We start from the raw sequence: 15,400 nt of genomic DNA on the forward strand, positions 1-15,400 counted from the left end.
TGAAATTACAAAAATGGGATTTACTAAGGTGGAGGGAAAAAGTGTTCTGTGTCCAGGCAGCTTTGACCTCAGTAGAATTTGTGCTGACTGGCTGCTGACAACAGAAGGCCTTGACGCAGTTGAACCAAAAGTCCCGGTAGCCTTTATCCTGGCTTTTACTGTTAGCTGTGTCTTAAGCGGACCTTTTCTTGCCAGTCTGTGAGACAGCCCTGTAGTTGTCCCTGTTGCAGGGGACACATCTTGTGTTTCGGGCCACGCGATGGGTCAGGGGACACACTAGCTCTGCTGAAGCTGTCTGACGTAAAAGGCTCTTTTGCAGGCTGGGACCAGCGAGGTGGAGTGGCTGTGGCTCTGTGCTGCAGCCGGCTCTCTTCTGCTGTGTCCCTGCACCATCGGCCTCCAGCGATGAAGCGGCGGAGAGGCTGCTGCAGCGAGCAGCACTGCAGGTCACACAGTGGCCTCTGGATTCGGTGCGTGCTGCCCCAGCATGTGCTGAAGCAAGTTCCTGCACCCCTGAGTGCTTATAGAAGCCTTGTATTCCCGATGCATGGGGAAGAATGTTCATGTGCTCGCTGCCCAGTCCGGTGAATAGCTGTTGGCAGCATACTCGAATGGGGTGCATATGGGATCCATCCCATACACACGGTCAGTGTGAGGGCGGGAACCAAGTGGAGTGGTACTGAGTTTGTGCTGCAGACAGCAGGTGAGAGGAGGGAGGCTCTGAGAAGGCAGGAGAAGTTGTTCTCAGCTGATATTCCCAGTTGTGAGAGGGTAAGCAACTTTTGGTCATGCTTAAAGCCCTTGTTTCTCTGCCTCAGGACTGCTTCTTGCCCTTTTCCTACAGAGCCTGTATGTGGCTGGCAGAGCTCAGTGGGTCTCATTTGTCAGCTCTGACATAGTCATGCCTCACTTCTTACTGCTTTTGCTGAGAAAGCCGTAAGCGAACAGCTGTGATGAAGACGCTAGACCTAGGTCTTAGTTACGCTGAGGTCAGATGATACAGTCTTGAGAGATTTTGTTTTAAAAAATGCAAAAATTCAGTTTTACCCTCTGTTATGAAGTCGGAGCAGCACTGGTGGGTGGGAATAAGGCCTCTTGAACTGAGGGGCTGAGAGTGACAGACATTTCTTTTCAAGTTGCTATACAAAAAAATCTGTGCTTTTTTGGGTTTTGTGTTTTAGTTGTTTGGGGTTTTTTTACCCTCCTTCTGGTTTTCTGGACAGGTTTTACGTGACAGTGGAGTGTTTGAGTACACATGGAAGGAACTTTCAGTTTGGCTGGAACACTTGGATAATACAAAAGAAGACAAAAAGGAAGCAGTGATTCAATTTTTGGAAAGGGTAACAACTGTTCAAATTAGCTGCATAAACAATGCCAAGAATAGCATTAATGGAAACTAATTATTTTGTTGCTGTTGTTGAGAAACCTGCCAAAGATTAGTGAATGAATTATGAGAAAAACAGTGTTTGTAATTCTTTATACAGAGCTGACATATTTCTTGTCTTGAGTGGGAGGACAGTGAAATGATTTGGAGGAAAATTAAATCCAGAAAGATAAGTTGTTATTACAGCATGGTTGATATAAGGGTAGAGTGTTTTGGGGGGGGGGGGGGGGGGGTGTAGCTCTTACCTCCTCTTTTCTTTATGTGGCAGTACCTGCCAAAATTATCAGACCTGAGTAAATGGTAATCTTTTACAAGAGAAGCTGACATTTCCTGTTTACTTTTCAGGACGTTAAATGCTCAGTGCTTCCTTTTCATTGCAGTTTCCCCGGGGATGCAGTGTGTGGTAGCACTTTAGGTGCAAAATTGCAGTGGACATTTCTTTTGCTGCAGACCCAGTGTCCCATGTGCATCAGTAACCATAGGCAAATTCCTGCAGAAGTGTATGGAAGTTGTCCTCCTAAAACTTTCCCAGCTTCCAACCACTTTTAGAACATAGTCTTTCTTAACAAGATATGGTTCCCCTAGACTTAATAGCCCGTGCACTTACATTTCTCTCTCAACCTTTGTTGACAGGTTCTGTTGAAGCTGGTGACAAACCCGTATCCATATACAGATAAAGCAGCAAACCTTGTTCAGGAAGCCAGTATGCTACAAGTGAATATGTTTAAACAAGACTCTGATAACGTCAGCATCCCCATCTCTCACATTGATGGTATGTGGTGATTCCCTCAGCAACAGAGAATTCCAAGATTTTGCACTAGGTTTTCTAGCTCTAATCTGCAAACTGGCGACTGATAACTAGAGAAATCCTGTTTAAGTAAGGACCTGAAGGATTCAGCCCTCCAGTTCTACTTAGTATCAGAAGTCTGAATTGCAAAGTTATCATTTTACCCCAAAAGTAATTTCTGATGCAGTTATGCCGTTTTAGCAGTATTCTGGCTTCAGGCTCCTGCAGCAGCATTTTGTAACTAAAGTGGAAACGATTGCAGTTCCTCTCCCTGGGGCTGCTCATATCTGTTAATCCAGGAGGAAAGGGCTGGGGTGCCCAGGGAACTTTCTTACTGCCGGGCACACAGCTGGATTTTTTGCTGCTTCTGCTCTCTGGGACCAGTCATAGCCCTACTGCAGACAAACTCAAAATTCTGCAAATGTGGACCCTTGGACAACTTACCATGTGCTAGCTGTTCTGCTGTAACAGTCGTGTAGGATTTTGCCGTACATAAATGTAAGATAAAGGAGGTAGTTTAATGTTCAGTACCGGATGGATCAGTTGCCTTGAGCTGGCTGTATTACAGAGATGTAATGTCAACCACAGAATACGTGGTATTTTCTTCGTATGTGAAAGCTGTCTTTGACTCTTTCATGCCCAAGATTTGGTTCTCTGGCCACTTAGAAGTGAGAAGCTCTTCAAGGACTGTTCTTTTAATGGGAAAACTGCTGCTTCCTTCGTACTTCCCCATACACGTTTGCTGTCACTGTTAGGCTCTGATAGTCCTTACCTAATGCCTCATTATAGCAGTAGGTGTTGCACCTCTTCCCTTCCCTTGCTTCTGTTAGCTGGACAGCAGTGTTGAAAGGCAAAAAGTGAAGTTAGGCACATGGTAAGAGACAGTGATTTTTACAGTTGCATTTACTGTTACATTGCTAGACAAATATATGTCATCCTTTTTTCTGTTTTGGGAATTCAGAAGCTGCCTTGTATTCCCGGAGTGTTGAATTCTGCCTCCATTGTTTTCTAGTTAGTCTGAATGCTCTGCTTATAATTTTTCTTCACTTAATAGATGTAATTTTTCTTCACTTAATAGATGTCCTGGATATGGTGGATGTCCTAATTGAGGGCAGTGATGACTTAGATGAAGAAATTGGGTTCACTTTAAATGAAGACATGATTATTCAAACATTTCCATTCAGTGCTGTTGTCCCTGCTGCACTAGAAGCCAGGAATATACTGTTGCTTCAGACTGAAAATGGAACAGGTACAGGCTTTTTTGTTTCTATGTGTCGTTTGTGCTAGTGGAGTACAAGTGGGATCATTCCTACCCAGTGAGCTCCTTGAGACATTTTATTATCTTCATTGCAAGCAGAAGGAGGTGTGGATCCATGGTTTTCCCTGCTCAAGAGAGGCATGAAAGCTTTTGGGGTCCTTCTGTCCTTTTTTCCTGACCCTAAAGAAGCTTGCTCTTGGTTTCTGGAGTAGGGAAAATAGATGGAAGTGCAGGCATTCTGTAAATTGCTGTTTGACTCTAGGGACCTCCTACTGTGGGAAAACAAACTTGCCCAGGTTAGAAAGAGAGAGCCTGCCTTTCCCCTATGAGATGCTGGGAACCAGCGGAGGAGAATGACCCCAGGCTCTGAGCACAGTATAGAGGGGACTGAGGAGCAGAGCAGAGACATTGTCCCTCCATGGACAATCTTGGCCTGGAAGCAGTTGTGCTTCAATAACAGTGTTTTAAGCACAGAGCATGCAGATTGTGAGAGGAAGGCGGTTTCAGTGGCTGTAGGCAGCTCTTCACTGACGCCAGTCACTAGGGGACAGAGGACTGCACTGTTGAATAGAAAATGGCTACATTTTCCAAGGAAATGAAGCTCCAGAGGTGAATGTTGCAAAGTTCTACCACCTGCTTGAGCAAAAGATTTGGTGGAGTGAGGACTCACAGGGGCAGCGGCTGGTCTCGGAGCAGGATTTGCCAACCCCACAGAACCTCACTAAGTCCTATGCATACTGAGTAGCACCTAGGGTGGGACTGAAAGTCTCAGTTCTGAAAGAAAATCCTCCATATTTGACCAGAGTGTGTTAACCTGGATGAGTTCCCCCCAGTACAAATCAGTTCTCCTCTCAGGCAGTGCTTGTCTGGGCTCTTTATCCATCAAAATACAGACAAGTTTAGCACAACGCAGTAAAGGCAGTTATTTTTATACTTGTCAGAAGAAAACGGGCCAACCTGAGCATGTATCTTCAAGTGGAGTGATTTTCCAGGTACCTCAGTGGGTCAGGCTTGTCTAGCTTATCACAAACACCGTTTAATACTATTCCGTACTTTTCTAAATGATGCTATATGGCCTGTTGCCCAGGCCATGAGGAAAGAGGGTTGCCCTAGTGTCTGTACTCATGCAGATTCCTTCTGTCAACAGAAGTTTCATTTTTTATTTTGTTTTTCTAGGAGTACACATTGTAGAGTATCTTGTTGCTGTTTTCACTGACCTCCTGCACTCTCAGAGAGAACCCCTCGCCCTCTGTTTGATGTTCCAGCTCTATGATAAAGATCTGCAGTCCCTGAAGGTTTCTAAGTATCCTCAGCTCTACCGATTTAACCAGTACTATAAACTCTGGATACCCCAGGAGTCTCAGGAACCTGTGGTATGGAATACCTGAAGTCACTGGAATGCTTGAGCCAGTATTACTATAAAACCTCACAGTGTATAAAGGTTATATTCCCATCAGAAAGTGCATTTACACTAAGATAATTCTGTGTTGCTTCTTGATCACGTTGGGACACAAATTTGCTCAAGGGCTTTTCTCTAATGACACAAGAAGTCTGTGCTGTGGTTGGGAAGTGAAGCCAGAGCTCAAGGGTTGTACGCAGTCACCCAGGCTGCAGCTGCTCATCAGGCACAGTGTAGCATAATGTGTCATGTGGCCTGAGGAGCTGGTTTACAGTGGTTGGAGTTCACCCAGGTATGGGTTGGGAATGCCTGGACTGGCTGTGCTAGGAGCTGCTGTGGTTTTCTGTTAGCCCAGCAGTGACCACGTGCGGATTTACTATGGGACGCCTTTGACCAGCTCTGTGATAGCAGGACTGTACGCATATGCTCCTGGAGCTTCAGTCCTGCTTTTAGCACAGAACTCATTTCAAAACCAAGGTAGCTAAAGAAAATTTTCATTCATACTCATCACTAATTTTCTCTTATGTTTTTTTTTTTCATTTTAAACAGTTTAAAAAACACAAAGAGGTATGCAAAGAACCTGCTGTGACCCTGGATTCTGTATTTACCACTTTGCTGAAGAAAGCCTATGAGAGAGGAGGTGATACCTTACTGGAAGATGATATCCAGACAAAATTGAGACACTTGGCTTCCCAGCTCCCACCTGAACAGCTTTTGTTAGGAGTAAAGCATGTGTTGCTATACCTGAAATCCACAGTGGAGAACTTTGGCAGTGTAAGAGAAATATTATGATAATATTGTGTGTTGGTTTGTTTTATTTTAATGCAGCAAGTACAAATGACTTGGCTGTTAAAACTCAAGGGTCTAGTTCTGCAGCTTTTTCACATACTCAACTCTCACTGAGGCTATAGAGCACCAGACAAACCTGCACCTAGTTTGTAAACAAATGTTTATCCTAGTTTTTGAGTCTTGGATTTGCTTTGCATGGATTACCTTAATGATCTGCGTGTAGTGCAAATAAACTCCAGATTTTAATCCAGCTCCTGGATCTTCATAAGAAACCTCTCCAGAGTGTGAAATTCGTTGGCCCGTGTGACACCAAAAGTCGCAATATAGATGAAAAGCTGTAAATATTTATTTGGCACCCTGAGACTTTCCTTAGAATCAGGTTTCTAGAGAGGGGACTGATTCCTTCCCCCAGAAAAGGTTGTAATCTAGGAAGTCCTTAGTTAATTTCTATTCCTCTTGTATAATTAGCCTTCTGCTCCCATCCTTCTCTTTTCTCAACTTCCAAGGTGTCTGTTATTTTCACAGCTTGGTAAAACTTTTGGTCCTCGTGTTGTTGACCTCTGCGTGGACCTGCTGAGCAGCTTGTTGTGCCGGGGAAGTCAGGTAGAGTTGGATAATCAGCAGAAGCGAGAAGAGCATCAGACTGAATCAGATCTCTTTGTGGACGAGGAATCTCTGATTACAGACGAGTCTTCAAATGAAAAGGTACCAAATCTCTTGATACACAGGCCAGAAGCTCCTCTGTTAGTAAACTTTGATTTTATATATTTTCTAGGGAAACAGTAACAGGTTTTGCTGAACCATTAATTAAAGAAAATTATCTTAAACTTGCCTGCTCTAGGTGACCCTGCTTCAGCAGGGGGGTTGGACTAGATGACCCACAGAGGTCCCTTCCAACCCCTAACACTCTGTGAATGATTTCTGAGCACAAATTATGTTGATGCATTTTCATGGATCGCCAAAACATGGAACTGGCTAAACATGACAGAGAACGGGATGTAGCAGGGGTCAGCCTTTGTGAGTGCTGTGACTTGGTCATAGTCATGAGAATTTGTGGGATTTCAGTTAGGGTTAAAGCGTGCCTGTCATATGCTCGCTGTATAAGGGCTTGAGTAGGATTTAACCACTTTGTAGAAGCATTACTGTAGCTTTTGTCACATCCTCAGAAGGGCAGGGAGCGAACAGGATATCATATGCTGTGTATTTCACAGAGTTTTGTTGAATGGAAAGCCAGTAAACCTGCTGCAGTGTGGGCTCCTCTCTCCATGGGTCCACAGCTCCAGTGCAGGCTTCCTGTGGGGTCACAGCCTCCTTCAGGCATCTGCCTACAGATTGATGCAGAGAGATGCTGTTAAGGTCTAGGAGGAGAATTAAGGAACTTTGAACATATGGTCGAGCAGTTACAAAACTACTGTCTGGAGATTTGACCAAGCTGCATCATCCACAGCTTCCTGCCTGAGCTGGAATATGGTCAGGAGAGGTCACTCACCTTTGCAGATTGGTCTCTCCCTTACTTACTAAACCCTGTGTGAAGCCTGGTTGTGAAAATTATGTACCTGGAGGAGTGAATTGTTGCCCCCCTTTCGTCTGTTCTATGGATTTGTGGAGATTAGAATGGAATTGTATTGACAAACCCCAGAATATACAGTTTTCCCTTGGAAATGTGCATAGACATGTGGAGAAAGTTGAGTAAACGCATGCCTCCCATAACATAAACGTTGGAAGAATGCTGTTTATGTGCTATTAATTCGTTAATATTTTTATTCTCTGACCAGTTAATAGGCCGTTTCGTGTTCAGCGATTGTAATAAACATGGTCTGGAAAATAGCCTGATGAATGAATTCCCCCTACCCCCCCCCCCCCCCAACTATAATTATCCATTCGGTGATATTGTTACAACTGTTTGTTACAGACACTAGAAGATACACTCGTGTTGATTTTCAGACATCCTACGCTGGAGAGTTGGTTCCTGGCTTTAGAACAACGTTCTCTTCCTCAGCACAATTTAAACCCTGTTGCTGTGAAGCTCCTGTCGGCTCACCTCAATTCTGGTGTGCTCCAGCTGTTGAAAACGGGTGCCCCGATGTTGCAGAGCGTGGATCACAAACAGGCGTTGTCAAAGTATTTTGAAGCTATCACAAAAAGTGTCTTGAAAGAGCTACAGGCTGTGGGGAAAGACAGAAGCCAGGTCTCTCCCAAGAAGTCTCACCAGCTGAAGGCTCTGGAGGAGTTGCACATATACATGGCTCCAGCTCAGCTGAAGGAGATCACTTTAACCATGCTGCGACTTCCTGAGATGAGCTTGACTACTCAGAGATCTGAAAAATCCCCGAAGAAAGGGAAAAAGTTAAGCTCCTATGGACAAATTTTGGTGCAGCTCCTCACAGAGAGCTACCAAAGGCAGCTCCAACAAGGAGAACTACTGCTATCCACAAAGCACATTAAAACTTTGGGTATATTGATGTCAGCGTCAGCCAGCAAAGATTTGGAGAAGGTTTTCCTTCAGGCTCTGCAAAGTGAGCCAGTCCTTGCACACACAGTCAGTGTAGAGGTGCATGTTCACTGCCTTAACCAGAGGTCAGAAACCTCCCTTGCCATTGTGGGCATGCTGATAAAACACTGTAGGACTCACCTGCTGCAGTTCGAGCTGTGGTGTCTGGGCAGTGCCACTGGAAAGTGCCTCAGAAAAAACACGGAGAGCTTTCTTCCACTCATTAACGTGTATTTGCAGTGCAGAGACCAGTATGACTTCACCCGACCTTTCGCAGGTAAAGCCACAGCTGATCCCTGTTTGTGGTTTGGGAGGGCAAATTCCCAGGCTCTGCTGGCCTTAAAGTCTTGGATCCTCTGCACAATAAGTAGAGGTGATAAAATTTATGTGTCTGACTTCTATTGATTCTCTTATAAGTATCTCTGCAACATAAAAGGTAAAGGACTGAAGTGAAAGTTGGCTGTTAGACTGAAGCGAAGTACTCTTATAGTTGCTGCTGCCCAGTTTTCTCTTTTGAAGCCCTTATTTAATACTTAGTGCATGTGAAACTGTCTTCATGCCTATCTTAGTTTAGTATAGGAGGTAAAAACTTTTTCTTGGGCATAGATAGAATGCTGTCTGGCGAGTGGAGTGCCATAGCCATATGGTTTGCATAACGTAAGCTTTCACTTTCACAAGTACAAGAGTCCAAAACTTTCTTCTGAAATAAATCTCCAAATATAGTTTCCTACAGTAAGCCTTCCTAAGCTGGCAGGCCGAAACTTTCCAAACCAACAGCAGCATTAAATTGATAAGACTGTTCTGTTTTCTGTTACCGAAACTATGAGTTAGGATTCAACTTGACAGAACAGGATCACTTTGGTTTCATTTCTCTTGTTGCATAGAAATGTGAATAGCAACAGGAACGGGCTGATGGTAGCTGTTGGTGGAGAAGACTAGCTCTATCTAGGAGGGGGTCGAGTAGTGGAAAGACCTTGTCAGCACACAGGAATGTAGAGGATGGTTTAAAGAACTAAGCCTTTCTCTAGCACCTGATGCACACCAGTGGTTTCGTGCTTGAACACTGGAAGGGGAAACTGCTGTCGGATTGACTTGATTTATAAGATATGTTAGCTGTCTGTTGATGTGAGAGTTTCCTTTGAGCCCAGGGTCAGAGAACTGGTAAGGTTTCATCCTTCGTGAGGTGCAAGGACAAGGCTTCTTATCAGGAAGTTGTCCCTCTTTTGAAGGTCTGCATTGTTTGCTCATGTCTAGTCGTTCCAGCTGTGTAGCAAGTGGCTGTCTGGTGCATATGCTAAGTACTTCCTAATGATGCTATGGAGCGATGCAGAGTAGCAGCTACTGTAGTGTAATTTCCTAGAAGCTAAGTAATCTGGAGCTAGATTGGAAAAATGGTTTGGGATTTTTGTAGTTATAAGTCTGTTGTTGCTTAACACACTTAAGTAGTCGAACCTGTGTCCCCTGCTCTCTCCCAACAGTTGCCTCAGCTGTTAAACCTGTCTTGAGGAAAGCTCTGTGGAAGGAGCTTTGCAATGTATTTCAAGACACAGAAGCGGTGCATGAGTCCACTGTGAAACTGCAAGTTCTTTCAAAGTTGTTGCCATCTTCAGAAAGCAAAGGGCTGCAAAACCTTATTGACCAGCTTCCTGCTGCTCTTGAGAAGGCAGAAAACAATGAGAGGTAGGCAAATCCAATTGCCCTGCGTCAGGACTCAGTTTGTCCTCTAAAGTGTTGTGATAGGTATGCACGAATGCAGACATTGTGAGCAGTAATAGCATCCTCTACTCAGAGAATCTGTCACTTGACACTTTGGCAGCAAGACATCTTTAACATACACAAAAAGCATGTTGCAACATTAAAAAAAAATATCTTTCTGCAGTTGGACAGTGGCAGATGCAATATCTAGAGTGCTTGAAAACTCTGAAGAGCTGCATTCCTGGAGGAGATGCCTGTTATCAGCCTGCATGAAGGGGTTAATTGTCACATACAACAGCAGTAAAGATGAAAGCAAGCAAGAAGTGGAGAGGTCCATGCTGCTGAGGCTAGAAGAACTGTTGGTGAGGCTTCTTTTTGTCTGCGTTGCCAGAATGTGACTGTGTGCATATGTATTGTTGTGCACTTGTATCTTGGGTAAATATAGATTGGACCTTATTTTCTATTTTATAGATTATGGCTTCTCTGGGCTGTTAATAGCTTTTGCAGAGTTAACTTAGCCCTGCTAATCGCTTATAAGAAGCAGTTTTGAGTAATTCTTGGTGATGGCTTTCTGCTAATAGTTCCCTTCCAAAATCAGAGCTTGAGGTGTTCAGGAGTTAAAAATCAAAGGCTGCCAATGGATGTTTTTATTAAAAAAAAAAAAAAAGTGATAGAGACACTTCTGAGAAGACCCATCTGACATGCCATCTGAAGTCTGTAGCAGAAATCTGGTTGATCATAGACAGAAATGGAGACTTGGATCATGAATAGCACTATTTGATCATTCCTTCTGTACCACTGTTTGTTTGTTTGTTTGTTTGTTTTCTGTCATTCAGCAAGGTAGGTAGATCCATATGAGACATAAAAAATGAAGGTCTCTGCAGGCATCGAATGCCTTTGACCTCATGCTGGCTTCTGGTGAGACTCCCTTTTAGGACATGACTGATTGGGCAGGAGGAGAGTCTTGCAGGACCTGGGGGGCCACCTTGTAGTGTTCCTCCTAACGGTATTTGCAGGCTTGATGAGGTTAGCACCTACCATTACTGGGACTGCTGGCATGTGCAGCTGTCAGTCTTCTTAAAACTTGTTTGTTGTGGTTTATAGCATTTTGTGGTATCGTAGAACAGTTTGGGTTAGAAGGGACCTTTAAGGGTCATCTAGCCCAACCTCTGTGCTATGAGTGGGGACATCTTCGAGTAGATCAGGTTGCTCAGAGCCCCATCCAACTTTACCTTGAGTGGGGCATCTGCCACCTCTCTGGGCAACCTGTTCCAGTGCCTCACCACACTCAGAGTAAAGAATTTCTTCTTTATATCTAGTCTAAATATACCCTCTTTTAGTTTAAAACTATTACCCCTTGTCCTGTTGCAACAGGCCCTGCTAAAAAGTTTGTGCCCATCTTTCCGATAAGCCCACTTTTAAGTACTGAAAGGCTGCAATAAGGTGTCCCCAGAGCCTTCCCTTCTCCAGGCTGACCAGCCCCAACTCTCTCAGCCTTTCCTCACAGGAGGGGTGCTCCAGCCCTCCAGTCGTTTTTGTGGCCCTCCTCTGGACCCGCTCAAACAGGTCCATGTCTTTCCTATACTGAGGGCTCCAGAGTTGGACGCAGGACTCCAGATGGGGTCTCAGCAGAGCAGAGCAGAAGGGCAGAATCACCTCCCTCGACCTGCTGGCCATGCTTCTCTTGATGCAGCCCAGGATATGGTTGGCTTTCTGGGCTGCAAGCGCACACTGGTGGCTCATGTCCAGCTTTACGTCCACCAGTAGCCCCAAGTCCTTCTCGGCAGGGCAGCTCTCAATCCGTTCATCTCCCAGTCTGTATTGATACTGGGGGTTGCCCTGACCCAGATGCAGCACCCTGCCCTTGGCCTTGTTGAACCTCATGAGGTTCACACAGGCCCACTTCTTGAGCTTGTCCAGGTGCCTCTGGATGACATCCCGTCCCTCAGGCATGTCAAGTGCACCACAGCCTAATGTCAAGTGCACCACAGCTTGGTGTAATCTGCAGACTTGCTGAGGGTGCGCTCGATCCCACTATGTCATTGATGAAGATACTAAACAGCGCTGGTCCCACTACAGACCCCTGAGGGACACCAGTTGTCACCGATCTCCATCTGGACATGGAGCTGTTGACCACTATCCTCTGGATGCGACCATCCAAGCAATTCCTCATCCACCGAACAGTCCACCCATCAAATCCATACCTCTCCAATTTAGAGAGAAGGGTGTTCTGGGGGACCGTGTCAAAGGCCTTACAGAAGTCCAGATAGATGATGTCTGTAGCTCTTCCCTTCTCCACTGATGTAGTCATTCCATCGTGGAAGATCAGTTTTTGTAAAGTACACCCAGCGACCCAGGTATCATATCTGTTTGCCACATGCAAAGGTTGGTTAGCTTAAGCACATTGTAGGTGCACAAATAGCTAGTACCTGAGTAGCAGTCTCTTGCTTTGACTTGCCATTCTTTCTTTCACACTTCGTGAGTGTGGAGAGTTTCAAGGCTCTGGGTTTTTTGGTACCTATAGACCAGCTTGCTTTTTCATTGCATACAGCCCATATGCTCCCTTGCTCCCAGGACCAACAAAACAAGACTTGTGGTTTCGTTTGAATCAGGAGGTAGGATTGTTGAATCCAAGAGCTTTCTTCCCTGTTATTCTTTGATCATCCCACCTGAGTGTTTGGTTTGCATGTTGTTAGTGTGTCTGATGAACAAAAATTGCTGGTCTTGATGATCTGTAGAAGCTCTATATGCTAAATGTAAACATCTGTTCTTACTACATGCGCAGCGCTTTGTTGAAGAAGTGGACCCAGATGACTGGTACAGCCTCGTGAAGACAGGACTCAAGTAAGTAATTCTGAGGTGCACCAGCGCTGCCGTAGGAGGCACAGTTCTGTTCACTTGGCCTTGTCCTGCGTTATACTGGAAACACCCCTTGAATTCCATCAGACTTGACCACGCTCCTTGTTCATGTCCACTGGCTTCGTTGGAGCCTGAACCTGCACAACTGCAGGCAGATTTGGATTTTGTGCTCCAATTAGCATAACTAACGTAGCTAACTAGGTAGCTGGACTAGCTTCTTTTTGACTGGTGTGAAGAAATGTTATGCTCATATGATTTCTTTGTATTTAAGGTATTTCTTAAATACAATTACTATGAAAACAGAATCAGGTCTTTCACCTTTAAATGTAAACCGTTTAAACAAGAGGAATAAAAAGTAGTTCAGGATAATCTTAGCTTCCATGGAGGTAGAAGTGTTAATCTGAAGGGTTGCTGCCTCAAGGGTTAGTAGGCAAAATTCTAATCCTTTATTAAGATCAGCGCAGCTACAAGTGTGATTGTGTGTTGATTCTCCTTTCTTTTTTTGTAATTAAGACACTAGTATAGCTTAAAAAAAAATTAAAACAGCTCAGGGAAAGAGGTGCATGTGTGGGGTTTGTTTTTGTTTTCTTTTTAAATTTGTTTTGCTTTTACTAAGTTTGCTTTCTTTGCCGAATTCTCATGTCTTAAACAGATTTTTTTTCAAGCAGCTTTCCTTTTAGTTGGAGTCTGACTCTTCTGTGATCCTTGCTTCTAAAGGTACCGCTACAGAGATGAAGCATTTTTGAAAGTCCTGAACATTGCTATTCAGTTGTTATACAAGAAAGAATCCTCACTTAGTCAGAGATTAGTCAAACTCTCCAAACTTCACATGATGGTCACGCAGCACTCTCTATTTTTGTCAGCCATACTGAGGTCAAGAGAAGAAGATGGCACAAACATCCAGACAAGAGGTATTTTTTTGTCATCTTCCCGTTAACTATATTCAGTAATCTTGTCTTTTCTTGCATTATATTCTGTCCATCGGGTAACCTGTCCACCTACATATATCTGCAGAGCTAATTCCAGATTATTAGCGTTTAGTTTTATATTTTACCTCTACTTGGATCCAAATGTTGCATTCATTTTATGGCTGCCAGTTTTAAACATTTGTATTTTCTAAAACTGCTGAAAAGGTGGGCTTGGGGTTTTTTGTCTGCTTGTGTTACTTTTAACCCTGTTGAAATCTTGAATTGATTCTTTTGGTTTCTGTGAGCCTGTTAGTGTAAGATCACTGAAGTGTGTATAGGTTTTGTTAGAAATGTGTGTAACGTTTAAATCCATTTTAAAATAGGTTGATAGAGAAGACTGTAAGTTGATCTTGCAAGTTGTATCAAAAATGTTAATTTAATTGATGCGTATTTGATATTGCAACCTTTCATGAGGAATATCCTTCTACAAGTAACATAAATTGGGTGCTAGTGTACGATTGGCTTTGTTTCTTTGTCTCTGCCAGCTGAAATACTACCTGACCTTGAACCAAGCATTTAATCTACATACACCCCAGCTTTTTCGACGGTGCAGGGCTTTGAGATTCAGTGATTGATGGAACAGTATAAGAAAAGGAGAGGAAATTGTCAGGGCAGCACATGGATAACAAATTTTGTGTATATTGGTGAGCAATGTGCAAATGAACTTTAAAGTTTTAAATCTCCTGAAAAGAGCAAAAAGCTCTTGTGGAGTCACAAATTTAGTGAAATTAAAAATAAGTAATAGATTTTGCTGCTTACTGTATGTGTTTTACTTTTTTGAGTGTATTTCTGTAGAGCAGCAAGATGGATTCTTTGAGACTGAGTTCAGTAATTCAGAAGCTTGGTGTCAAGAGTGCATTTATTCAGGCTGTTGTCTTTATCATCTGTTTTGTTTTGACATACATTTTATATTCCTGTAGATGCTAGGGGGAAAAGCCCATGCCTTTGCAGATACTAGAAGTAAAGAAATCTGGATTCAGATCTTGAATCTGCCACAGATACGCTATTTAACTTTCAAGTAACCTGATCACTTATTTGACCTGTTTCTCAGCTAGTTAAAGATGAAGGTGGATAATTTTTGTACACCCCAGGACGGAGTTCCTGTAGCTTGCGGACTAATTGGATTTGCAGTGATGACCCCTGTTTAAATGCACAGTGTAGAAGCATTTTGATAAGTTAGTGCAGCTGGGGTATGAACTTACAAGTACTTGCTGTAACAACTTGAGTAGCTTGAGGAGGTTGCTGGGATGTCTGCCTTTACTCTGTGCCACTCCTGAGCTCATTTAAGGTGCCTTCATGGGAGAGGAGGGAGCTGTGGTGTGGTAGGATAGGGTATGTAGCGCTTCTTTTTAATCAGAGAGCAAATGTGTATGCATGGAAAGTTTCTGCAGGTTAGTATGCCATATTGTAGACCTCACCTTACAATAAAATTTTTGTGTCCAGCTTGTTCCACTTGAACAAAATGCATAGTAATAATCCTTTAGTGAAATCAGGGAAATGTTTTTTTGGTATTTATAGAGAGAGATCTTGATCTAAAATGTACAGTACTGTGTGTGCACCTATTTAGAGAGGGTGTGTGGAGGTATTTATATATGCACTGTTTAATTGAGAGATCATCAAATCTAAAGCTGTGTGTTTATTTCAGAGGCCTTGGTGGATATACTGCTGACAGTTGTGCAACTCAGCCCTTCCCTCTGTCAGAGCAGTCACCTTGCCGTGTTGCTGGGTGCCTACGGGGCTACACTGAGTGCTGTAGGTAAGTGTGTTAGC

At 43.7% G+C, this 15,400-nt stretch overlaps 1 protein-coding gene across 1 annotated transcript in view; it reads left to right on the forward strand.

Moving 5' to 3' along the window:
- The window catches only part of URB1 (URB1 ribosome biogenesis factor), a 57,135-nt gene that overhangs the window by 24,821 nt on the left and 16,914 nt on the right, over positions 1-15,400 (forward strand). The window contains 12 exon segments of the mRNA XM_075432928.1: positions 1,224-1,340; positions 2,018-2,156; positions 3,250-3,420; positions 4,606-4,802; positions 5,378-5,602; positions 6,143-6,322; positions 7,530-8,385; positions 9,587-9,788; positions 9,988-10,165; positions 12,589-12,647; positions 13,380-13,573; positions 15,276-15,386. Coding sequence (XP_075289043.1) covers positions 1,224-1,340; positions 2,018-2,156; positions 3,250-3,420; positions 4,606-4,802; positions 5,378-5,602; positions 6,143-6,322; positions 7,530-8,385; positions 9,587-9,788; positions 9,988-10,165; positions 12,589-12,647; positions 13,380-13,573; positions 15,276-15,386 — 2,629 coding nt within the window.

Source organism: Opisthocomus hoazin, chromosome 1 (assembly GCF_030867145.1).
Source record: "Opisthocomus hoazin isolate bOpiHoa1 chromosome 1, bOpiHoa1.hap1, whole genome shotgun sequence".
Taxonomy (NCBI): Eukaryota; Metazoa; Chordata; class Aves; order Opisthocomiformes; family Opisthocomidae; genus Opisthocomus; species Opisthocomus hoazin.